General features: G+C 35.0%; 1 protein-coding gene across 2 annotated transcripts in view; it reads right to left on the bottom strand.

Moving 5' to 3' along the window:
• The window catches only part of LOC125666730 (ecdysone receptor-like), a 101,847-nt gene that overhangs the window by 32,419 nt on the left and 42,335 nt on the right, over positions 1-27,093 (bottom strand). For both annotated transcript variants that reach the window (XM_056151883.1, XM_048899975.2), the window contains one exon: positions 2,598-2,803. In XM_056151883.1, the coding sequence (XP_056007858.1) occupies positions 2,598-2,706 (109 nt within the window). In that variant the 5' untranslated portion in view covers positions 2,707-2,803. The remainder of the gene's footprint in view (positions 1-2,597; positions 2,804-27,093) is intronic.

Genomic DNA, 27,093 nt, shown 5'->3' with positions numbered 1-27,093 from the left:
TGCTTTTATCCATGAATAGTCCATTTGTATTGAAGCAGTATTCAGTTAATGCCAAAACATTGGTATAGATTAATTGTATATGTAATTGAAATTATTTTTTGGAATTTTCTTAGTTCATTGATTTTTATAAAAATCAAATCCTATGATGTGACTAGATGAGACTTGGGTTCATTATTATGAGTCAGAGAATTAAGCTCAGAGTCGTCAGTGGGTAGGGCCTGGGTCCCCGAGGCCAAAGAAGTTCAAGACGCAACCATCTGCTGGCAAGGTGATGGGCACAGTATTTTGGGATGCAAAAGGAGTTATTATGTAGGACTTTTTACCCAAGAGAAGTACAATAACTAGAGTGTACTATACAAAATCGCTAGACCAGCTGAGAACCTCCATCCGTGAAAAACACCGGGTTAACTCTCTAAAGGTGTTTTGCTGTAACAGGACAACGCTAGAATCCATACATGCAAAGTTGCAATGGATGCCGTAGAAACGGGTATGAATTAATTCCACATCCTGCCTATTCATCTGACCTAGCTCCTAGCAACTTCTTCCTATTCCCAAACTTGAAAAAGGATATCCATGGACGTCATTTCCAGTCTGACGAAGAAGTAATGACGGCAGTTGAGGAGTAGGTCAATGGAAAGGACCCTGACATTTTCAGTTCTGGGCTGATGGCACTTGAACACCATTGGTCTAAGTGCTCACACTAGAGGGCAAATACCTCAAAAAAGAAGAGGTGGATCTCAACCGGAAATAAGTTAGGCTGGTTACTTATTGACTCGCCCTCAAATTTTGAGAACTCTGTAGATCGTATATTCATATCTCCTACGCTGCTATCGAAGCTCTTGTGTAGGTCTACCCGTAATTAATGAGGGGGTTGATATATATCACACTGTCATGTCTACCGGTAATTAATGAGGGGGTTGAAATATATCACACTGTCATGTCTACCTGTAATTAATGAGGGGGTTGATATATATCACACTGTCATGTCTACCTGTAATTAATGAGGGGGTTGATATATATCACACTGTCATGTCTACCTGTAATTAGTGAGGGGGTTGATATATATCACACTGTCATGTCTACCTGTAATTAGTGAGGGGGTTGATATATATCACACTGTCATGTCTACCCGTAATTAATGAGGGGGTTGATATATATCACACTGTCATGTCTACCTGTAATTAATGAGGGGGTTGATATATATCACACTGTCATGTCTACCTGTAATTAATGAGGGGGTTGATATATATCACACTGTCATGTCTACCCGTAATTAATGAGGGGGTTGATATATATCACACTGTCATGTCTACCCGTAATTAATGAGGGGGTTGATATATATCACACTGTCATGTCTACCCGTAATTAATGAGGGGGTTGATATATATCACACTGTCATGTCTACCTGTAATTAATGAGGGGGTTGATATATATCACACTGTCATGTCTACCTGTAATTAATGAGGGGGTTGATATATATCACACTGTCATGTCTACCTGTAATTAATGAGGGGGTTGATATATATCACACTGTCATGTCTACCTGTAATTAATGAGGGGGTTGATATATATCACACTGTCATGTCTACCTGTAATTAATGAGGGGGTTGATATATATCACACTGTCATGTCTACCTGTAATTAATGAGGGGGTTGATATATATCACACTGTCATGTCTACCTGTAATTAATGAGGGGGTTGATATATATCACACTGTCATGTCTACCTGTAATTAATGAGGGGGTTGATATATATCACACTGTCATGTCTACCTGTAATTAATGAGGGGGTTGATATATATCACACTGTCATGTCTACCTGTAATTAATGAGGGGGTTGATATATATCACACTGTCATGTCTACCCGTAATTAATGAGGGGGTTGATATATATCACACTGTCATGTCTACCTGTAATTAATGAGGGGGTTGATATATATCACACTGTCATGTCTACTCGTAATTAATGAGGGGGTTGATATATATCACACTGTCATGTCTACCGTTAATTAATGAGGGGGTTGATTTCCTATTTCTCTGTTAGTGTTAATTACAAATAATTGTTTTTAGACAAGGAAATGTTGATGAACTCCAGATGAAGGAGCTTTCAGTTTTACTGTCCTCGGTTTGCTCGGCAAACCACTGCCTACTTTCCAGACTACTTAGAATGAAATTGTGATAATTTTTCACCCTCTCTGGACAGACATATAGCTCTTTTTCTGCCTTAAAATCGACAGCTTTATGTTCTCCTTCAAATATACTGTCTTTCCTCGATTCCTAAAAATAGCTTCTTTAACAAAACGAATAAAGCTTTTGGAAAGTATCGTACTTTTTCATTAGATTTAATATACGATCCCGATAGTTTCCAAAGCTACACGATAAACGATTTTCACGATAAACGGAAAACCTGATACACGCAAAACCCGATACACGATAGACCTGATAAATGCAAAACACGATAGAAAACGGAAAACCTGATACACGATAGGATAGGATACACGCACGATACGATAGGATACACGCACGATAGGAATGTCAAGAATAACGTTGCGGGTACTGTATAAAACACAACATAATATAAGCAACTATTGACTTACTCTTCCCCATGATGGGCGAGTATCGGGCCGGATCTATAAATAGATCAGGATACTGCCCATGCATGTTATAGGGGTGAACAGGATGTTGGTACGCCACGATTGCAGACATAGGGATCTCCGCTTCATTTTATCCTTGACACAAGAAAGAGTGGGTCAAGGTCAAATGCCTTTCACTTTTATCCTTCCCCAACGATGTCATAAGAAATCTGCAAAATAAATAAATACATAAATAAATAAAATAAAACTACATTTAATGTACATGTATTTTTATAGTAAAATATGGGAAAAGTCTCAAATTTAGAGGTTAATTAAGTTGAATGCTTTCTAAAAAAAAATTTTGTTTTCTGGTTTATATAGATACTTCACAAACCTACAGAAAACAATATGCTGGCCAGTTCATAAATAGTAATTTTCAAACAATAAAATATTTCAAATTGGTATAAAAATCTCTGCCTGCATGTACTGCAAAATATCTATTTACACCCAAGTTACTCCCCTTTCATAATTTGACATCATCAAAGATGCTCGGAGTCATGCAGATGAAAAGAGTGCACCAGTTTATCAATGAAAACAGTGCAGCTTTGAATTGCACTATGAAGTTGAGTCACTAGATCTGTATTTATTTTTAAAAGAACTGAAGTTAGGTAAAATTGGACACTCAAGTTGATGACACTAACAGGTGAATGGCATTTTCCCATTTTTAATTTTTTTTTTATACATATCAATACCTTACAATAACACCTATTACATTAACTATCTCGTAGGGATCTGGGTTAGAATAGGTTCTCAGTACCCTTTGCTTGTCATAAGAGGCAACTAAATGGGGTCGTCCTTCAGATGAGACCGCAAAAACCGAGGTCCCGTGTCACAAATAAAGATCCTTCCCTGCTCAAAGGCTGTAAGCGTCAAGCACACATACATGTACAGTAAAAGATCTAAATTTTGCAGCCCTTCACCGGCAATGGTGATCAATATGTCTCAATCCATATGAGTAAAAGATTCTCGAGAGGGATGTTAAACAATATAAAATACAATATTACATTAACTATCATGTTACATGTCAGACTAAAATGTCACCAAGGTTTTTCTGGAAATGAGTGGTCCATTAATCATGCGTTCATCCATTTTGCTAATTATAAATAGCAACGATAAATATTCAAATGAAGTCATTAAAAAATTTAAGGACTGCGTTAACAGTTTGCTATAGTACATACTATATGACAAAGCCTTTTGAGAAAAAAAATTGCAGAAAATATCATTCTTACAGAATGAGGATTCATTATTTTTGTCTGTTGATGACTGCATTGGTAGCAATCAAACATAAAGATATTCAGCTAAAGTAATATATATATATCATGGTATTTGTAAATTATATTACAATCTGTTAAGTACCCAGAAAAAAGAGAGAAAAGATTGTTCTCAATTCTTTCAAGTTTTTATAAAAAATTCATATCAAAATGTGTTTCGCTACTAAAATACTGGTATGTTGGATCCACAACTTCAACAAATATTTCTATCAATGCTTAGAATTCTGCTGTTAATTCAATTTAAAAAAATTACTTTACTTCGATGAAGTTGATCTTAAAATCAAAGAAAAAGAATTTAGGAATGCATAGAAATGTCACAATTCTGCACTGCAACTAATTTTAAATTGTATTTAATACAACAACTGCATCTAACTGAGCTCAGAGGTTTGGAATTTATCCTGCTTGAAACATTGAAGAAAGGAAACTGTAATTGCATTAACATATAAAAACACTTCCCAAAGCCTTCCTATAATTACAAGAGTTATCATTTCACAGTTTTTGTCAATCATTATATAATCTTCAACTACTAAATCCCTGAACTCTAAAATAACCCTTTAAGACATCCATATTAATTCATAAATCAATTTATATAATAAAAAAAAAATATAAATTTAATTTGAACTGTTCTGGAAATTTTTGTCTATACTGTTCATTGCCATGCACTTACCATTCATATCAATTTAAGAGCCAAACTATAAAAGAAAAACAGTAATATTTCTTCAAAGGTGTAACCTTGTTTGTTTCCCATGAAAGGTAACTATAATTGACACTATAAAATATATCCATGCAATAATGATCAGAGAACAATGCAGGTTACTTAAAACATAAATCGAGAAACCATTGAAACCTTTTCCTAATCACATGTACAGTTACACGCACAGATCTATAATTCACAATAAGTCTTCAAAATTACCTGAATATTTTATCAGTTGCCTGCCAAGTCTATACCCTCTGTGAGAAGATCGGTATAATGAGGAACTTGTAGAATTTTTCTTCATTATATATAGTCAACTGAAGGTGTGAATGAAACACTTGTGTTGATTACTACAGGTCTCCTTATTAGTGAATTGGCATTTAATACCATCATTTCTCAGTTTGTTATGATGCAAGGAAAGCAAATGAGATTTGTCTAGAATTTAATTTCACTTGTTCGTGCAATTTGATTGGCTGCATGAGCACACTGAAAAAGGTAGTTTATATTGCATGATGGGGGACACGCCCCCTTGATGATCCAATACACGCCCCCTTGATGATCCAAGACGGCACTTACACTTTTTCAATAAGTAAAATTTTCTGTTAAGTTGTTTGGCCTTGAAATTGAAAATCAACGGAATTAAACAAGCACAATAAAATACCCTTTTTTTGAAAGACAAAATTTTTTCATCACTTAAAATCGGAGATATTTTTTTCTTTTAACAAAAAACACTAGCAGTAAAAATTCAAAACAAACTATGATATAACAATATCATAAGCAAAATAATGGTACATATATATATATATATCAAGTATATGCAAATTTTGCTGTTTCATTATAAAATATATTTTCACTTGGACAAGATTGCTTGATCCACCAATCAAAGCATAAAATGTATCATATCTTACAAAATGTACTACAAATGTATGTTTTACAAAATGTACTACATGCATGATATCGTGTCACGTCCATTAAAAAAAAATTGACATGGGGTTGCTATCTGTGAATTGCTTACACATTTTACTGAGTCGGATTGAATGAATATCGGCGACAATGCTGCATTTTATAATGTCCATATTTTGCCGATTATAATGCACACTCTTTTGTGGAGAATTTTTTGATGTGAGTATTATATATCACAATAGGCTTTTTGACATAGCCCAGTTCATAGATACTATACAATTTTTCATATTGTTTATCTATTTAAGTATGGTTCCATGTAAAAATCAGGCAGAGGGTGATAAGTCGACCGTCAGGGATTGAGCCGATACTTATATATATAGTAACATTGTTTATAGGAAATCATTCGGTGATAATATTTTTTTCATATGACGCACCTTCACAGAGCTGTGTTACTAAAAATAGAATACCCATGTTTTGACCAAAATTGACTCATAAAAATGCTATATATTCTTAAAGGTTTTGTTACATGAAAAGATCATACATTTTCAAATGGCTTATATAAAATGAAGAAGAAGGCTACTGTTTACGAATTTTTGTTGTCACAGTGAGTATTTGTTGTGTGTTACCATGGTAACCGTTGCTGTAATTAACGAAAGGATTTTCTAATGGAAAAACATTCCAACTGTAAGACCATTTTTCTCGAAACAGCAAACACTTTCAAAAAAGTTTTATAATTAGACGGATAAAGTAGATGCTATTGAATAATTTTTAATCAATATTTTTTTTGAAAGTTTTTATTGTACTCGGAAAAAAATATATGAAGATTGTGAAAAATGGCGGGAAAATAATATATTTTCATGTTTTTAAGTTTTCTTCTACTTACAAACTATTCAACAAGTACACTTTTCTGTCATGTTCTAGTAATTACCATATTTATTAATATCTAAAATGATCTTCTTTATGTGTCTACATACCATAATGATATGTCTATAGATGTAAATGCGAGAAACGATGCATAGCATTTTGGGTCGGGATCGAAAGTCCGTTTATTATTAACCCATTTCTTTCAGATTTCCTCAGGTTATTGTAAACAACTTATTAGACCAGCCTTTATAGGATATTTTGCACTGAATGGCGAGTTTAACTTGCAAGTATTTTTGGCTGGATAGTTTGGAGTGGGTGGGTAATTAACAGATTAAAGAAAAAATGCTTGGTTGGCAATTGTTTTTCATTTTGAAATGCGCCTATCAACAACTCTTTTGAGGCTGGTCAACGACGAACGTTGTAGGTTGCTCGAATCTCGAATGACAAGAAATTGGCATTATAGTCCCGAGTATAAAGAGAATGAATGTCCATGCTCTCTTAAAACGTTTATCTTCAGAAAAACAAAACTGAAAATACATTCAACATGTTCAAGAGAATCCTTTATGATAAAACAAAGATATAATTTATCAACTTTTGTGTTTTATCCTAAATGATTCACTGAAAATATCTTTTATTTGAAAAATCATTTTGAATTCATTTTTGCTCTATGTAATATGAAATTTAAAACATTTATTACAAAGCATCTGGACATTAAAAACCTTTGGCTAACAATTCTAGAAACATGATATGGCTCAAATTTTAAAATAAACTTTTTAGCACTTGATTTCCTTTTGAATCCTTCGTAAGAGTGGAACAAAAACTTTTAGTGAAATGTACGTTTTTACAGTCGTATAATATATATGGTTGTTCAGGAAAAAATGAAAATGAGAACAGAAACTGCAGACATTTGTGTCATTAATATTGTAAAATTTGGACAGTTTATATTGACTTTATATAATTTTATGAAAATACATGTAATGTAGAGGTGGGATTGTTTTAAAATTCAATAATGTAGTTTAAAAAATGTAAGTTGACTCATTTATCATGTCTATGGCACTATCTTTTACCAAGTATGATTACAGGTTGCTTTCAGATGACAAAACAACTGTGTTTTACATAATCCATGTAGATATTAGTGTCTGTAAAGTGAATTGAAAATGAATTCTTAATTATTTCATCAATACATTCCATTATCTATAAGACTTTTTAACAGTTGCAACTTGTAAGTTTAGATCCTTTATAAACTGTATACTGATAAATGTACACGGAAGAGTTCTTTGAAGCTTAAAAAGTCTATTTCAAAATCATACTTTTTTAAAAGTGTAACCCCAAACAAGGCATAAACATGATAAAGGAACAAATGAGCACAGAAATATATGTTACGAACATATTTACAAAGCAGAGGCAGATCCAGAAAAAAATATAAGGGTGGGAATGGAGGGGTTGTGACTCATATCTGTACATTCTCCATCCAGAAAGGGGTGGGTGAAGACCCCAAAAATTGCATATTAAAATAGACCATTTGAGCTATTCTATGATGCATCACATTATGCATGTATTTTTGCATGTCAACACTACTTCATTACACAGTTCAACCCATTGGTGTTTAATTTTTTCATAAGTTGTCTCCCTTTCGAATTTAGGTACATTAGGAATTTCAGTTGAAATAATTTGAATAAACACCATATATAAGAATGCTTTCATGTTTATTTGACACTTTGTCGTTTATTTCTTCAAAAAGTTTTGATATTTTGTTTGGATTCAATTTTTTAGACTGTCTTGATGTTCAACATTGAATTTATGGACTCCTTTGCTTTCCTTTTGTAATATTGTCTTGTACTTTCACTTGGTTTGATTGATTTTCCTCCTGTCACCACTTTTAGGTATGTCCGTGGGTTTTGCAGAGACCTACAATACAATAAGATAGACACTGATTTTCAGGACACAAGAATTTACTTATTTTTCTCTCCTCAATATATAATATATATTTCTTTAGTTTTTGAGAATGTTTGAACATTCTATATCATAAAACTTTCAATTAAAGTACACACCTCAGAGCCTAGTAATCATAGTACACATTGATATTTAAATTATACATGTAGTTAGAAAGAATAAAAATACTAAAACAGCATATAAAACTTTTGAAAACAAGAAATGCTTAAAGAAACTTGTATATGACATTGAGAAGGTGTTCCAAATATTCTAAATCAGTGACAAGTAGGTTCAGATACTAGTCAGGGCAACAGCTGTATCAGGTTTTGAGTCTGGTTTCTGAGTGACCAATATTTTCCTATAATGGGGGGGGGGTGTTTGACTCTAACCTCATTATCAGACGGGGTCATATAGTGCTTGTATATCAGGATTATTTATATAATACTGCTCTACCAAGTTTGAGGTTTATAAAACATTTACACTGTAGATTCATTGGTACGTATGTGTTTACAGTTATGTATTTACCACAGAGGTTTCCAATGCATGTAGTGATGGTAATGACACTCCATGATGCTGGTATGAAAACTTTAAAGAAATATACATTAGCTAAATAACTTGATCTTTGTTATATTTATATATTATTTATATATCCTTATTAGAAATATACATTCAAGAACCCATGCATTGACCAGTCCCCATGACCGTATCAAATTGAGGCAGACTTTAAATAGTAATATAATACAAAAATGTCAAGAAGACTCAACTTAGACTTATTGATTGATATGAAGATTTATAATTAACATTATGAATTGTTTGACAATAAAATGGAATTCTTTAAAAACTACAGACCCTAAATATTTTCTTTGATATGTCTAATAGTATGCATATATTTTTAAAATATGAATTCTGATTTGTCAAGAGTTGGATGGTGACCACTAAAACAAATGATTTTGTGCATATGGAATATTTAAAAGATTGTTTGTGTTTATATAGAATACCTTGAAGGAAAGAAAATGATGTGTATGTAAAATTAATTGAAGAAAAAAATCCCATCTTATCTGAGATTTGAACCCGGTACCTTCAGCATGCTATTCCAGTTACCTAACCACAACGCTATCTGTGATTGGAAAAAATATGGATTATATTATATACTAAGCATTTGCATCTCACAAAGTCATATCATGTCTTGCATTTTTATATGCAAATTCGACTGAAATCTACATGTAGTACATAATCCACAATCTTTAGAGATTATACCTACTCCTACTGATCCTCAGTTAGGCATAATCTACATTTCTATCCGAGACAGGAAGCGTTTGTGTGGAGGATACGTAGATGTCTGCTATTATTGCAGACCACTACAAATGAAACATGCCGTCGATTAGGCCTAAAACATATCATAGCGTAACTGTTGAAAGTATGAGACTTTTTGAAACAAGGGAGTGGGTGTCATCTGTACACAGTCGTCTCATACAATGCTACATTGTATAAGACATGCAACAATCGTTATGATTTTTATGCTAGTAATAGTAAATATTGTGAATTTTGACTTATTAAATATGTAAATCACACCATTTGAAATTACCAGAATGCGCCGACTTGGTGACATGTCATATAAGATATGTTGCATGTTGCTCGGTCTTCGTTGTCGGCTGCTTCACACACGGTCTATCCTCAGTGACCCCATATGCATCAATGTATTTCTGACACTCTCCGAAGGTAAATATATTCGTTTCCTGTAGATAAGGCTTGAGGGTAGATCACACTCTGTCGGAATATTGTCCTACACGGCATTCACTTTTGGATCCGCCATATTCCGCGCACTTAGCGTGTTGACAACGTAGCGCCCCTAGCGATCATCGAGGTTAAATTCAAGAACGATAACCGAAATTGCACTAAAATCGAAACATTCAGAGAGGTTTTAAAATGTTATATTGAAACTTTCAAAAAAAATATTTATTTCAGAGCATGCCTTTTTTATTTGTTTAATGTTATATAATGATATATTTTCATACCCGCTTTGCTGTTTTTAGATTTCAAAGGGATTACAAGTAGTGTTTTGTATAGATTTGCACTAAGCGTGAATTCTCCATGTTCATAATTATCTGTCCATAATTTTGGAACAAGGCAAAATAAATCAAAACTACTTTGTATATTTGCTAAACATATTACGGTGAGTTAGTATGCTAAGTTTGGGTTCATTTCGTGAACATGGACTTATCACGAAAATGCGATTTTGCCTGATTTATACGTAGAACCATACTTAAAAGTGAAAAATCCATCTCAAGAAAAATACAGTAAAATATCAGTATCTCGAATATGGTTTGTCTCGAATACCCCGCTTGAGTCGAAGTCGACCGCCGGTCCCGGCCGTTTTCCCTATATAAATGATTTGAAAAACTTCTGATATCTCGAACACGGTAATCTCGAATATTCCGCTTATGTCTAAGTATTTTCAAGGTCCCATGACCTAATTTCACCTGGCTTATCTCGAAGTGCAGTCAATTTTCCGGTCTGCTTACCATACCTGGCGTCATTAAAACACACGTCTCCGCCCGCGGCTACATCAATTATAATTAATGACCGCTAATCCACGCTCGCCTTTTCCGAGTAGTCACGGGTGGCCATAATTGTTTCAACATGCAGCTCAGGTGATTAGTGAAGCCTTCCTACATTATGGATTAAGCCCACCGCCAATTATGAACCGACACGCCCGATTCCAGGGATGGTGTTTTGATTGATACACGCTATATCGATCATTAACATGTGGGTTAGATAAACGCACAAAATTGCCGAAGTGAGCTTGAAGTTAATGCTCATAATAACGATAATGCATTTAATAATACACGCCTCATCATTAAAACTAGAACATAGAAAACACGAAAATCTTCAAAGTGAACAGAAATTAAACACTTTGGATCACAACAACATATAAATAGAGACCCGTGAAATTTTCGTCATTCGACAACATGTCTCAAGACAGTAAAGACAAGCTGCTAATCCCTGGCATTGAAAGAGAGTTAAAATCGCATACCATAGAAACTAATGCCTCGTTCACACGAAGAATTTAATTCGCATTAAACGTAAGTTAATGCGAATTAAATCTGAACCGCGTTCACACGGAGATTTTAATGCGCATTAGTTTACTTCGAATTAAAATTGACGTCGCGATTTAATGAGAATTAAATTTACTTCGCATTAGCTCCGTGTGAACGCTAAGCGAAGCTAATTCGAATTAAATGTAGACGCATGCGTAATGGCCAATTTGGGTCACATGCATCATACCCATGGTCAGCTATATATATTAATGTTAGTTTTGTACGAAAAACTAAGCAAAATGATAATAATCACTAAAAACATGTACAAACAGCATGTCATTAGATAACGTCAGACGTAAATCTGTGCTCTGCATAGGCATACTGAGTAATACATGTGGAAGGAATTGTTTTTAAATACGACAACAATGTTTTAAAATAGTGATAATATGATTTTCTTTTTTAAAACATATGCCGCTCATTGTTAATTTTTATACCATATGACGTCACAGTAGACTTATAATACGTATTAGTAATTAAAAATTACGTCATAACAGTAGTCAGCGGAATGGTGAAAAAGATGTTCCGGAGTTTTAAAATTGGGCCCATGAAGAAACAATAGATTGTCTAGATTGAATGCTGGTTGTCGGAGGAAATAACAAGTAATTTCTTGGGAACATATAAATAAACACGACAAAAAACTCCTTATGTATAGATCAGAATTATGTATGTAGGCCTAAATTGTAAACATGTAGTATACTATATGTAGGTCTATATAGCGTTTTGAACAAAGAATTCTGTATAGATCTACACAATATTCATTAAAATATCTATAAAAATAATTTTCAATAACATAGTCTATTCTTTATTTTATTTCGCGCACCCTTTAATGGAGATGCATACGAATTTAATGCGCATTAGTTTACTTCGCATTAAGTATTACCGCCGTGTGAACGCTATTTAATTCGAATTAATTTAATGCGCATTATTTTACTTCGCATCAAATTTGATGCGAAGTAAAATTTAATGCGCATCCGTGTGAACGAGGCATAAGATTCAAGCTATTGCAGATGTAGAGAAAGGAATTGACAGTAAGGCTGCCATCGCTAAAAAATACAAAATCCCTCCAAACACATTATCAACATGGATAAAAAATGCTGAATAAAATAGCATGCGTATTAGCTGTACTTAATAAGATATTGTATTTAATAAACATAAAAAGTTCTTTTTAAAAATCCGTCTTTTTTGTTTTTTACGTGATAGGTTCTTTCACTACAACGAAATAGCTACATCCTAGTCGGGCCTAGACATCAGTAAAGTAAGCATACAAATTGTACGATCATCTTAATTTTGAAACACATTGTGAATGTGATGTTTATAGATATGGAGAAAAAAACACCGAAATATTTGCCTTTGAAATCCCACAATATCAATCAACTTGCATTATAAGAAACGGCAACGGGATTGTTGTTTATAATGCAAATCCCATACTATGCATCATATATCCCCCTTCAAAAAAAAAATTCAAGATTGATTTTGGATATCTCGAACCCCCGGATATCTCGAAGTTTTTTCGAAGTCCCTTGAACTTCGAGATAGAGATATTTTACTGTACTAAAAAAACGTAAAATTGTAAGAAATGTGACACTTACAATATGTAAATGATTAAACTAATTGAGGAAGGCTACTGACAAACAAGTTGATGTTACACGAGTTTCAACAGTCTAATTTAAAGTCAGCACTTTGCAAATTCTATGGTCGTTATAACAATCTAGTTTGCCAATACGACCTATCATTGGGTCAAGTGCTGTCTGACGTGTTCCATACCGACTGTTAAGCACACTGATTTTGACTACGGATAACTCCGTTTACCTGATCAGCATATAGGGCTCACGACGGATGTGGCCGATCGACAGGGGATGCTTTCTCTCCCTAGGCACCTGATCCCACCTCTGGTATATCCAGAGGTCCGTGTTTGCCCAACTGTATTTTGTATTGCTTATAGGAGTTATGAGATTGATCAATGTTCGTTATCTTTACATTCAATAAAAGGAAGGAAGCTCATTTTGACCTGTTACAATCACAATATAATCAAACTTAGTGCAGTTTTAATTAACACTGTGATGGATTTCTAGCAAATATGAACATCCCCATTAAATTGTGGTTCTTACTGTACAAACAGATATACACACGTTTTTTTTAACTTCGATATCTCGAACACTGATATGTCGAATACCACAGATGTCTCGAAGTGACTCGACGGTCCCTGCCAGTTTTACTATATACATGATTTAAAGAAACCCCGATATCTCCAAAGCGGAAATCTCGAATACCTGGCTTATCTCAAAGTACATTTACTGTCCAAGTGCTAAAAACATGTGCGTTATCTCGAAGTCCAAGAAGTTTCTCGGTCCATTGAATTCACACATGAAGTACAAAATCATCCCATTATGCTAATTTTACGCGGTCTGTTGAATGTTTGTTAGGTGTGGCACGGGCTTCATGGGACCATCACCAATAATCACGCCTTACTAGCCCATGCAAGTTGTTGATTTGGGAGCTTTTCTTAATTATGCAGACTGGGTGTTTGGAGCTGATAATGAAATGCACACCTACATGTATACGTCAGATGACACGATACTGTGTTCGAAATTGGTTCTAAACTTGGTATACACCACGGGTCTATGTCAAAACAAGATGACATACACCTCATTGAATTGGCATAGACCACAACATTGAAAAAAAATAACACAAATTTAAAACATTATTTACTTCAAATGTATACTTAGAATGCATTTTTTCTTTCCATTTCCATAACAATGTCCTACTTTCCTCATAATGTTTATCAGACGTCAACTTTTGGGATAACTCTTTTGCTTTAAATCTAGAAAATCGGCAGACAATTTGGTCTATCCCATTTAAAATTGGCATAGACCGGTGTCATTTGACATAGACTCGGTCTATGGTTAATTTCGAACACTGTTTTTAAACAAGCTGCTTGGGGACGAGTACTGAATTTTTAAATTGTCGTTATACACGTTTACACATGTCATGCTATTACAAGTCAAAGTAAACACTGAGCACATCAAAGTTATATGGAAATCAAGGAATTAAACAATTTAAAAAAAGATTTTATTATTTTCATTAAGTATTAATATTAGTACCAAAATTCGAAATCTATGTTAGTACACATCGATCATGTTTGATAAGCAATCTACATGTAACGAAGGACCCGGTATTCAACCCGGGGGATAGTTGGATTATCTGGCAGAGGTGTACAAAGGAAACTTTCATACAATTGAAACAAAGTTCTAAGCTATAACAGAAGTCGAAAAAGGCACAGAATCGAATAAAGCGATATTTCCAGTTTCCATCTTTGTCATTATTACAGCGATTGGTTTATAATTTACAAAGCTTAATAAAATTAACACAAATCCGGGTATCAGAAATGCTGAATGTAATAACTGATTATCGCTATGATCATAAGTTACAGAAATTTGTAAAATACAAGTGTTGCAGTAACAAATAACAAAATACGTATATACAATATACATGCAAAGGCAAACATATTAAAAAGAATAATCCTTAACTTCGCACTAGACCTTTACTGCTTAAGTTGTGTTTATTTGCCCGTCAAATAGAAATGCAAGCAGCAACATAAAATATTACACAGTATTCATGTCAAACACATTAACTTCGATTTCTCGAACCCTCGGATATCTCGAAGTTTTTCTTCGGTCCTAACAAATTGATATCGAATTTTACCTGTATGTAGAAATATGAACATCCCCATTAAATTGTGGTTATAATTGTACAAACACACATATAGAAATATATACAGTCAAACCTGTATTAAGAGACCGTCCAATGGAGAATGGAAAAAAGGTCACATATGACAGGTGGTCTCTTAATACATGTTGCCTATTTTCCACAGTTAATTGATAAAATTTCCCAAATAATTTGTACAATGGAAAAAATGACTACATGTATTTGGAATTTATCATTAAGAATATCAAGTACGCGGTTGTAATAGTTGTAAAGTAAAATTAATAATACACTGTAGTTAAAAATCTAGAATACAATGCGTTGTATCATAATTTATTATTCATCAAAAATTACATTTAATCTGTTTAAGAATGATAAACATGCATTTCATATTACAGTTACAGTCGAGATCTAAATCTCATTTACATGTATGAACTGCATGTAAATTTTCTAAAACTTTTAAACGCTTTGTTGTAAAGAATATTTATGTATAGCCTACTTGTACAGTGTAACTAAAAAATGCAATGCTTGTGGTAAGAAAGCTAATGATGAAGTGTTGTGTCTCTGCATAATCATGCTATTCGATCCGCGGACTTTACAATAGCATTTATTCCGTAAATGTGACTTTTAAAAACGGAATAAATAGCATGATTAGTTAACATGAGTAAAATATATTTAAGTATTAGTAACTATTTAGTCTGTGTGCCGACCATCTATAATTATATATCTTTATACACATAACCATGATAACGATATTGTTAAGTACGCGAATCGAATAACATGATTATGCCTGTGTCTCCTTTTGTACAATGCATGCTGGAAATATGTTATTCAATTTGAGAAACATTATATAAATCACAATATCCATTGTACTTGCACAGCAAATCTTTTAAGCTTTGAACTAATGCAGACAATTTTCTTGAACCCGGACATGTCAAATACTCGGGACAGGTCGAAGTGAGCCGCTAGTTCCGGTCATTATTCTGGAAACCTCGAGTATCTCATGCAGGATAACTGCGAATACTCCGTTTAAAATTTCAGTCCTAAGCAAAATATTTACCTGATTTATATCGCAATTGGGCAAATCTTTCACTCTGTTGAACATAATGGTATTTTCATTTCCGATCTAGCCTACCCGGCACTTCTTAAAGTTTGTCAAAATTCACACTTTCAAATACACCGGCCTTGATTCCCTGATCCTTGATTTTGTTAAATAAACAACAACTTGGGTACACATGACCCTGTATGTTGACAGATTGGGCATAAGGCCAAGTAAAATTAATTAGTAGATTACAATTCCCGCCCACCCCTCGAAAATCGCCCCGCCCCGATTTTTTTTTATTTTTCAAAATTACGATTTCCGGATATTTTTATGTCCGGTCCGGTATCGTAAACGTACTTTGTTTCACTTTGCCTTTTAGAAACCCAAATACACATGTAATTATGATTTATAAAGCCTTTTCTCAATGAGAGAAGGCATTTTCGAGGTCAAGAATACCATGGCGAAAAATAAAAAATAAAATCCTCCCACCCGCCCCAGTTTTTTGTGTTTGAATGATAATCTAGTAATTAATTTTACTTGGCCTAATAATTAATTCAGAGGGCCTACTAAACAAGATCACCGCCAAATTATGCGTTTTAAAACGAAAGTGTTAGGGGCGATAATTACCAGAATAGTCTTGCGTTGAAACAAAAGTGTTAGGGGCGATAATTGCCAGAATAGTCGGCTCAACTAAAATCAAAAGTAGTAATCGCGTTGTAATCGAAAAATGTATAGTCGTTAAATAGAGGTAAAATTTCGTGAAAATACATGAAACGGTTGTAAAAATCATGGTCGTTGGTCGCGTCAGACAGGTGGTCGTTTAACACAATATATAGAGTAACGTCTTGGGGGGAACCTTTTATGGTCACATACGACAGTGAGTTTTAGTTTTTAGTATGTTGAGAAATTTCAACTTTGTCTTTCAAGCAAATCTATCCATCAACATACAGAAATAAGTTCAATGAGGAATTCTGTCAACAGAGAAACACATTCAACGAGGAAACAGCTAGGAACACATTCAATGAGGAAACAGAGGAACACATTCAATGAGGAAAAAGAGGAACACATTCAATGAGAAAACAGAGGGACACATTCAGTGAGAAAACAGAGGGACACATTCGATGAGGAAACAGAGGAACACATTCAATGAGGAAACAGAGGAACACATTCAGTGAGGAAACAGAGGAACACATTCAATGAGGAAAAAGAGGAACACATTCAGTGAGGAAACAGAGGAACACATTCAATGAGAAAACAGAGGAACACATTCAATGAGAAAACAGAGGAACACATTCAGTGAGGAAACAGAGGAACACATTCAATGAGGAAACAGAGGAACACATTCAATGAGAAAACAGAGGAACACATTCAGTGAGGAAACAGAGGAACACATTCAGTGAGGAAACAGAGGAACACTGTGATTCAATGAGAAAACAGAGGGACACATTCAATGAGAAAACAGAGGAACACATTCAATGAGAAAACAGAGGAACACATTCAATGAGGAAACAGAGGGACACATTCAATGAGGAAACAGAGGAACACATTCAATGAGAAAACAGAGGAACACATTCAGTGAGGAAACAGCTAGGAACACATTCAATGAGGAAAAAGAGGAACACATTCAATGAGAAAACAGAGGAACACATTCAATGAGAAAACAGAGGAACACATTCAATGAGAAAACAGAGGAACACATTCAATGAGGAAACAGAGGGACACATTCAATGAGGAAACAGAGGAACACATTCAATGAGAAAACAGAGGGACACATTCGATGAGGAAACAGCTAGGAACACATTCAATGAGAAAACAGAGGAACACATTCAGTGAGGAAACAGAGGAACACATTCAATGAGAAAACAGAGGAACACATTCAATGAGAAAACAGAGGAACACATTCAGTGAGGAAACAGAGGAACACATTCAATGAGGAAACAGAGGAACACATTCAATGAGAAAACAGAGGAACACATTCAGTGAGGAAACAGAGGAACACATTCAATGAGAAAACAGAGGAACACATTCAATGAGGAAAAAGAGGAACACATTCAATGAGAAAACAGAGGAACACATTCAGTGAGGAAACAGAGGAACACATTCAATGAGGAAACAGAGGAACACATTCAATGAGAAAACAGAGGGACACATTCAGTGAGGAAACAGAGGAACACATTCAGTGAGGAAACAGAGGAACACATTCAATGAGGAAAAAGAGGAACACATTCAGTGAGGAAACAGAGGAACACATTCAGTGAGGAAACAGAGGAACACATTCAATGAGGAAAAAGAGGAACACATTCAGTGAGGAAACAGAGGAACACTGTGATTCAATGAGGAAACAGAGGAACACATTCAATGAGAAAACAGAGGGACACATTCAGTGAGGAAACAGAGGAACACATTCAGTGAGGAAACAGAGGAACACATTCAATGAGGAAAAAGAGGAACACATTCAGTGAGGAAACAGAGGAACACATTCAGTGAGGAAACAGAGGAACACATTCAATGAGGAAAAAGAGGAACACATTCAGTGAGGAAACAGAGGAACACTGTGATTCAATGAGAAAACAGAGGAACACATTCAATGAGGAAACAGAGAAACACATTCAACGAGGAAACAGCTAGGAACACATTCAATGAGAAAACAGAGGAACACATTCAGTGAGGAAACAGAGGAACACATTCAATGAGAAAACAGAGGAACACATTCAATGAGAAAACAGAGGAACACATTCAGTGAGGAAACAGAGGAACACATTCAATGAGGAAACAGAGGAACACATTCAATGAGAAAACAGAGGAACACATTCAGTGAGGAAACAGAGGAACACATTCAATGAGAAAACAGAGGAACACATTCAATGAGGAAAAAGAGGAACACATTCAATGAGAAAACAGAGGAACACATTCAGTGAGAAAACAGAGGGACACATTCAGTGAGGAAACAGAGGAACACATTCAATGAGAAAACAGAGGAACACATTCAATGAGGAAAAAGAGGAACACATTCAATGAGAAAACAGAGGAACACATTCAGTGAGGAAACAGAGGAACACATTCAATGAGGAAACAGAGGGACACATTCAATGAGAAAACAGAAGAACACATTCAATGAGGAAACAGAGGGACACATTCAGTGAGAAAACAGAAGAACACATTCAATGAGAAAACAGAGGAACACATTCAATGAGGAAAAAGAGGAACACATTCAATGAGGAAACAGAGGAACACATTCAATGAGGAAAAAGAGGAACACATTCAGTGAGGAAACAGAGGAACACATTCAATGAGGAAACAGAGGAACACATTCAATGAGAAAACAGAGGAACACATTCAGTGAGGAAACAGAGGAACACATTCAATGAGGAAACAGAGGGACACATTCAATGAGAAAACAGAAGAACACATTCAATGAGGAAACAGAGGGACACATTCAGTGAGGAAACAGAGGGACACATTCAATGAGAAAACAGAGGAACACATTCAATGAGGAAAAAGAGGAACACATTCAATGAGGAAACAGAGGAACACATTCAATGAGGAAAAAGAGGAACACATTCAGTGAGGAAACAGAGGAACACATTCAATGAGGAAACAGAGGAACACTGTGATTCAATGAGAAAACAGAGGAACACATTCAATGAGGAAAAAGAGGAACACATTCAGTGAGAAAACAGAGGAACACATTCAATGAGGAAAAAGAGGAACACATTCAATGAGAAAACAGAGGAACACATTCAATGAGAAAACAGAGGAACACATTCAATGAGGAAACAGAGGAACACATTCAGTGAGAAAATAGAGGAACACATTCAGTGAGAAAACAGAGGGACACATTCGATGAGGAAACAGAGGAACACATTCGATGAGGAAACAGAGGAACACATTCAATGAGGAAACAGAGGGACACATTCGATGAGGAAACAGAGGGACACATTCGATGAGGAAACAGAGGAACACATTCGATGAGGAAACAGAGGGACACATTCGATGAGGAAACAGAGGAACACATTCGATGAGGAAACAGAGGAACACATTCGATGAGGAAACAGGAACACATTCAATGAGGAAACAGAGGAACACATTCAACGAGGAAACAGAGGGACACATTCAATGAGGAAACAGAGGGACACACTCAATGAGGAATAGTTAAATATTTGATATAATATATATAATATTCATGCAGTTACAGCATTACTTTTACCCCACAAGTAAGGCTGGACGTAGAAACATGTATACTTAACCTCCAGCATAAATAACCACTTCTACAGTAGTTTCTAGATGCCATTTTCAGTGTGGTACAAACTCTCGTGATGTCTGTGGTTAGACATTATTTTTGGTGTGGTGCAGACATTATTTTCGGTGTGGTGCAAACTCTCGCAATGTCTGTGGTCTTTTATAGTCTCGGACTGACCTCAAGTTCAACTATAAATCCTTATTTCAAATCTAAATGGGAGTTTGCTCAAACAGAGGTGTTAATTGCAAATTATGTAAATTATTTAAATGCCTAAAATGTAAATGTGAAGTAGAATGTTTTCCAAGGAGATACATTTTTTGTAAATACATGTTTAAAAGTAGTGAATAACCTAACAGTATCATGAGGTATATAGCAATCAAGTGATCATTCTAATAGTATTATAAATACTGTAACAAACTATTGAAATTGACCTTGTGACCTCACTATAACTAACTAATGATACTGACCTTGTGGCCTCACAATAACTTCCTCAATGACACACAAGTCTGAAGGTTAATGGAAAGCACTAACAGACAGATGAACAAATAGAACTTTCACCAGCTGATTGGGGTGAGAACAAGCAATCTCAGCATAATGGTTAAGCTTCCTTCAAATGCATCGACCAACAAGCATCTCAGTAAACCAAGACTTTAAAACATATATATCCATTTGAAATAAATGTGTGTTTGCATGCAGAGACAAACTAGAAAAATTAACACTGTGACCTTTAGCGCTAGCTCAGGACTTTCCACGATTCTGTGATCTTCTGTGTTCAAAATCATACATATCATCGAACACTATTTTCAACTGCAGTTTCACTCCTAAACGTCTACACCGAGAAAGATCAAATCATTTGTTCTATAAAAATTTTAACTTTATACATAAATCCATACAGACATGCAAATTTTCTATTTGTCAGTATCTGATCAGTGCGAGAGAGGAATTTCAGAACATGCGTGACCCAGCCATGAACTTTACAGAATATACGTACTCACCAAGCATGAAGGCAATATAAATTTACTGAGTTTTTAAATAGTGGAGGATTGCAAACAAACAGAATCCAATGCCATTATAGCTTTATTTATGTTTCACAACATGCGGAACAGCCGATATCTTCTTGTACTTTTAGATCAAATGATGTACTTATTACAAATATATGGTTTCTATGGTTACCAAATATACCACTTAGGTTAAAATTGAAGTGCTGTAAATATAATGACTTCTTCTTGTACATGTACTTTTATATCATTAACCTGTACTAACTACATATGGTTTCAAAGCTTACAAAAAATATATTACTTGGGTAAATCAAAGTGCTGTAAATTATATTAAAATGTTTAGAACTCACATGTGCTAAATATTGCATATTCTTTGAAAAACTATTGACCTACCCATTTAGTGGGTTATTTTTTTTTTTTTTTAAACATCATTGGTGTCCAATATTGACCATAGCATGATTGAAATTGATACATTCAATCTGAACAGAAAATTTCAATCATATTTCACATTGGAAGAGAGTAATTCATACTCTACACATTAACAATGATCAAAAGCAATGCTCAATCTTGACAGGTAGTAATTGGTTTAGATGGTTAACACACTGAATTTTCATTCAAAAACAATTGATTCATTTCAAATTTCTTAGAAAAATATTATCCTGCATCTTTAAGGTCAAAGTTTGAGAGTTTTAACCCTGATCGTTAAGACTGCAAGATCACCACAGTTTCCAATAAGTGCAAATTTCAGCTAAAACACACTCAGGGTGGACTATTTTGTGTCACAATGAGATATATTTTCAATTTAATGCAAAGTATACTCAAAGTTATACTGTTTTGGAAAGCTGAAAGTGTCCATGTGTTACAGTGATGTTATTCTTGAAACTGTATTCATTAAAACAAAAAAAGAAATCTGCTTCCATATTTTCCACCCTGACTGTGTTTTAGCCAATTGCAAATGATCTAAAATTTAGAAAAGATACTACAAGTATCATATTTTTATTTTCTTAAAATCTAAAAATTGTCCTAATGCTCTTGATAGCTTTCCACCAATTTTCTCTTTACACCTTGTAATTTTCTCCATTGTTTAACAAAGTTTTAAAAAGGACACAGGAGACACTATTGTGAACACAAGATGCATTAAATTAATGATTAAATTTAACAAACCAAAGCATTACCTGAAATTTCAATTAAGCATTTACATCTTTGCAGACCCATTTCCCTGATTTATGTCCATCAATACTCAATAATCCTTATGAAATAATCAATGTTATCAATTAGCACACAAAGAATATAACAGGTACAGGAAAACAGAAATCACTGAATCTCTCCACTGATAAACAAACCTATGGAACAAATCACCATGAAACATAAAAAATGAACTAAAAAAAAAAAACTCCTCTCAGTTCTGTGTAAACAAAAACAACCGTCAATCAGGAGATCATCTGACTGAGTCGGTATTTCTGCATTTTAAATTGCTGGTACCTATTATTAGCCTTTATGTATATCGGTAGGCTGTTGACCTCTGGATGACCAGACAAAGCAGTGTGTTTTCCAGTACGCAGTTGGCAAACCCCCCTTCATTTCACCATCACAAGAGTTCAAATGGCAGAACTCATGCATTTGCTGCTAAGAGGCCTTGAACACTGGGCTTGCTGGTTCATGCACCTCTGTAGGTGTGCAAAGGAGAGCAGATCACACACTTATCATTTAAAATGCCCCCCCCCCCTTCCAAAAAAATAAATTGCTATAGAAATTACATTTAATAGTAAACATGTAATGACTCAATGTACAAACAGTGTCTGGCTTTAGGAAAAAAAATGATGCAAACCATTATGGAAAAAACTAATACACTGAACATTTTGTTAGGGGAGGGGGAGGGAGGGGAGACCAAGGCATATCCCCCCCCCCCCCCATGCCAATAACACACATGCTATACAATATTTCATACAGACACCTTCTCAACTCAGGACTTTAATGAACTAATCAATGGCATCTTCTCTGTCAAAACCTTAATTACTGCATATAACCTAGCTACCTCCCATCTATAGATCGAGGTTGTCTCTAATAATTACTGCATGTAACCTAGCTAGCTGCCCCCCACCTATAGATCCATGGTTGTCCTTTTAATTCCCTTAATACTGTGTTTTCTATTATAGCTTCTTCTTACACAATTCTTCCATTAATAAATACAATTTTTTTTGCCGCGCGTCTCCTTCCACAGTTCCACCTCACGGAATCCTGTCTCCTTGAATAAAATTTGTATTGTTTATTAGGTTTCTCAGAATGGGCCTTTAATATCATGTCAGGCTGATCAAGGTCACAAGGAAGGTGTTCTGTGAGTTCACATGAGGTGCCAATTTAATGGTGTTTTTGACTTCTCTGTAACTAGGTGAAGATAAGAATTAACCATCAGTCTGTTAAATACATTAAAGACCTTCCTGTTTTTTATTTTCTAACAATATAGACATACCGGTGTTTAGGATGAATTTCTGGGATTCAGTAGGCTTTCTAAGATTTGAACAAAAGACTGAGAATTAAAGATGACCTTCTCTTTTAATGACTCAGTATAGAATGTCCATCTCCATTGGTCTGCTAAATTCAAAATTATCCCTCACACTGATGTACACCTACGGTTATACCAATAAAATTAGACACACATCACAAACTTACACTCAATAGTGATTAGTGACCAGCTTGTGTCTCAGGAAATAACATGCATACAACTTTTGCCCATGCAAATTTGCTATCAGGGATGCCATAGGCTAATTTTTAAATACTAGCTTAATATGATTACCAGGCCTGGAGGTTATAAAACCTTTACCATACTCATACTCGGCCAAATTTGTTTTGAGTACAACTCTGAGCAAGCTTTGAAACATGCTCGAAAAATCTTTGAACATGTACTCCATTTGAGCATGAGAATGATTATATAGAAGTTTTATAACCTTCACTTTGAGTACTAGTACGATTTAGAGCACAGAGTTTGAGTGTGAAAAAGTTTTATAACCCCGGCCCAGGCCATGGCAGCTAATCTGGATACCTAATGGAACACACGCTCAGAAATCAGCTCCATAGCTCTCTGATTTGGCTAATATTTAAATCTAGGTAACAATAATACGGAACTGACAGAATTTGGGAAATCAACCTCTCCATTAGTTGGTAACAATGGAAGTTTGCTGATGTGCTCAAAAATCCAGAATTGTAAGGTCGAGGTTATTCAGGAAAATAAGAGAAAAAAACCCAACAAATAAGTAAAATGAATCAGTTGTACAAAAACAGTGTGTTACTCTGAATGCACCCCCAGGAGTACACGTCTAAATCGTAACCCAGGAGTACACGTCTAAATCGTATCCCATGAGTACACGTCTAAATCGTATCCCAGGAGTACACGTCTAAATCGCATCCCAGGAGTACACGTCTAAATCGCATCCCAGGAGTACATGTTTGAATCGCTCCCCCAGGAGTACACGTCTTAATCGCATCCCAGGAGTACACGTCTAAATCGCATCCCAGGAGTACATGTCTAAATCGTATCCCAGGAGTACACATCTAAATCGCATCCCAGGAGTACACGTCTAAATCGTATCCCAGGAGTACATGTTTAAATCGCTCCCCCAGGAGTACATGTCTAAATCGCATCCCAGGAGTACACGCTTAAATCGCTCCCCCAGGAGTATGGATGTCTAAATCGCATCCCAGGAGTACACGTCTAAATCGCATCCCAAGAGCAAATGTCTAAATTGCATCCCAAGAGCACCTAAATCCCATCCCAGGAGTGCACGTCTAAATCAAGTCCCAGGAGTACACATCTAAATCGCATCCCAAGAGCAACTGTCTAAATCTCATCCCAAGAGCAACCGTCTAAATCGCATCCCAAGAGCAACCGTCTAAATCACATCCTAAGAGCATCATCTAAATCACATCCTAATAGTATACATTTAAACACTTTGCAATAGTACACATTTAAATAATATCGGGGCAAGAGTAAGCGTCCAAATTGCTTCCTAAGAGTACATAATATTTAAATCACACCCAAGAGTGAGCATCTAAATCGCTTCCTAATAGTACATGTTTAAAACACACCCAATTAAGAGTGAGCGTCTAAATCGCTTCCTAATAGTACATGTTTAAATCACACCCAAGAGTAAGCGTCTGAATCGCATCCCACATATCTAAATCACATCCAAAAGTAAGGAATTAATCGCATCCTAGGAGTTCTTCATGTTTAAACTCTTCACTGGTTTAAACACAGCTGACATATTACATGCACACAGGTGCATGCACATTGTTCCTATATGGCTTTTAGTTTTTTTTGCCTACTTTGTGATCCCACACATGCCTGCCAGTCATGGTTTCAATAAACTTAAATCTACACTACATAATGATTGCAAATTAATTCACCAGATTTATGTTCTTTAGAATATTCTTAAAGATACATTCCCTAAACAAAAGGCCTATAAACGATTTATCAGTCACCTCAGTATCAATTTAAGGAGGTACTCTACATCGTCATAATTGCTGACTTCCTATTAAAACATGAATGAAAATATAAATATCAGCAATATTTGCCAATTCATTTCATAAATCACATTGCTTAACTGAATGGCTCAGTAGGGTAGCACGTCGACTGCTGAACTGTAGATCGTGGGTTCAAGTCCAGCAGGGGTTTAATTTTTTTTCTCGATAGCTTTCTACTAAAACTGCATTTTTTTTTTTTATCAAATAAAGTAAATTTGAAAGTTTTCAATTTCAAAATATTGTTTGAACAATTGCATGCACTCTACACTGAGAAACTTTCATGCTGTGTTGTGGTTTTTTGGGTCAAATAGTCATTCTCAAGTCTGCATGGAGAAGTTGATTCAAAAAGGTCATCCCTAAAAATTTGGTTTTTCTTTGTTGTAACGTACATATCCCTTTCCAATTTCTGTCGGATTGAAATTTTTCTGATAAATACGACTGTGGTTAAAATGATTTCCAGTATTGATTGACAGTTTCTTGTCAGTGCAACATCATTTATTGAATTTCAATAACGGAAACACGAGACAGCCATCATCGTGCTTACATTTTTTGGATATACACATGTATGCGCTGACTGCAGCCATTCACTTTCTTTGGAGATTTGAAAACTGGATCGAATGCTTATAATTTCAAGTCAGATCTAAAGAAATTAACTTTATACCACTCATCAGACTTCATGAATAATATACGCTCATTGGCCGTGTTACATGAACGATTTACACCTATCACCACATGAATGACAATTTATAATATATATAGCAAATCACCAATTCTATAAGAATGGACCACTTTTTTTCATAATGTAATACATGAACGAAGGAGAAAATTCATGGCTAGAATGGGAATCGAACCTGGAACTCTTGCATTACGTAAGTCAGGAGCTCTAACTACAAAGTTATACCCAGGACAATTAATATCCACAATCCATACATATATTAAGCCCTACATTAACAATGGTCTGTGTTTATTTGTATTAAAATGCTGAGAAACAATTGTTTTAAAAGATGTGGATGCGTGTTGGGGGGGGGGGGGGGGGGGGGGGGGGGGGCAAAGTTTCCAGATAAGAGCTCTTCTGTATTGGAGGTGTAAGAGTGTGGCCCCAGGTTTAACTTTGTCCCACATATATGTATATAGACTGTATAATTGACCAGTTTTGAACGAAATATAAAATTAAGAATATTACAACAATTAATACGTG

This window comes from Ostrea edulis, chromosome 10 (genome assembly GCF_947568905.1).
Source record: "Ostrea edulis chromosome 10, xbOstEdul1.1, whole genome shotgun sequence".
Lineage (NCBI taxonomy): Eukaryota > Metazoa > Mollusca > Bivalvia > Ostreida > Ostreidae > Ostrea > Ostrea edulis.
Note: the sequence above shows the minus strand (reverse complement) of the source record. Positions and strands in the feature narration are given on the sequence as shown.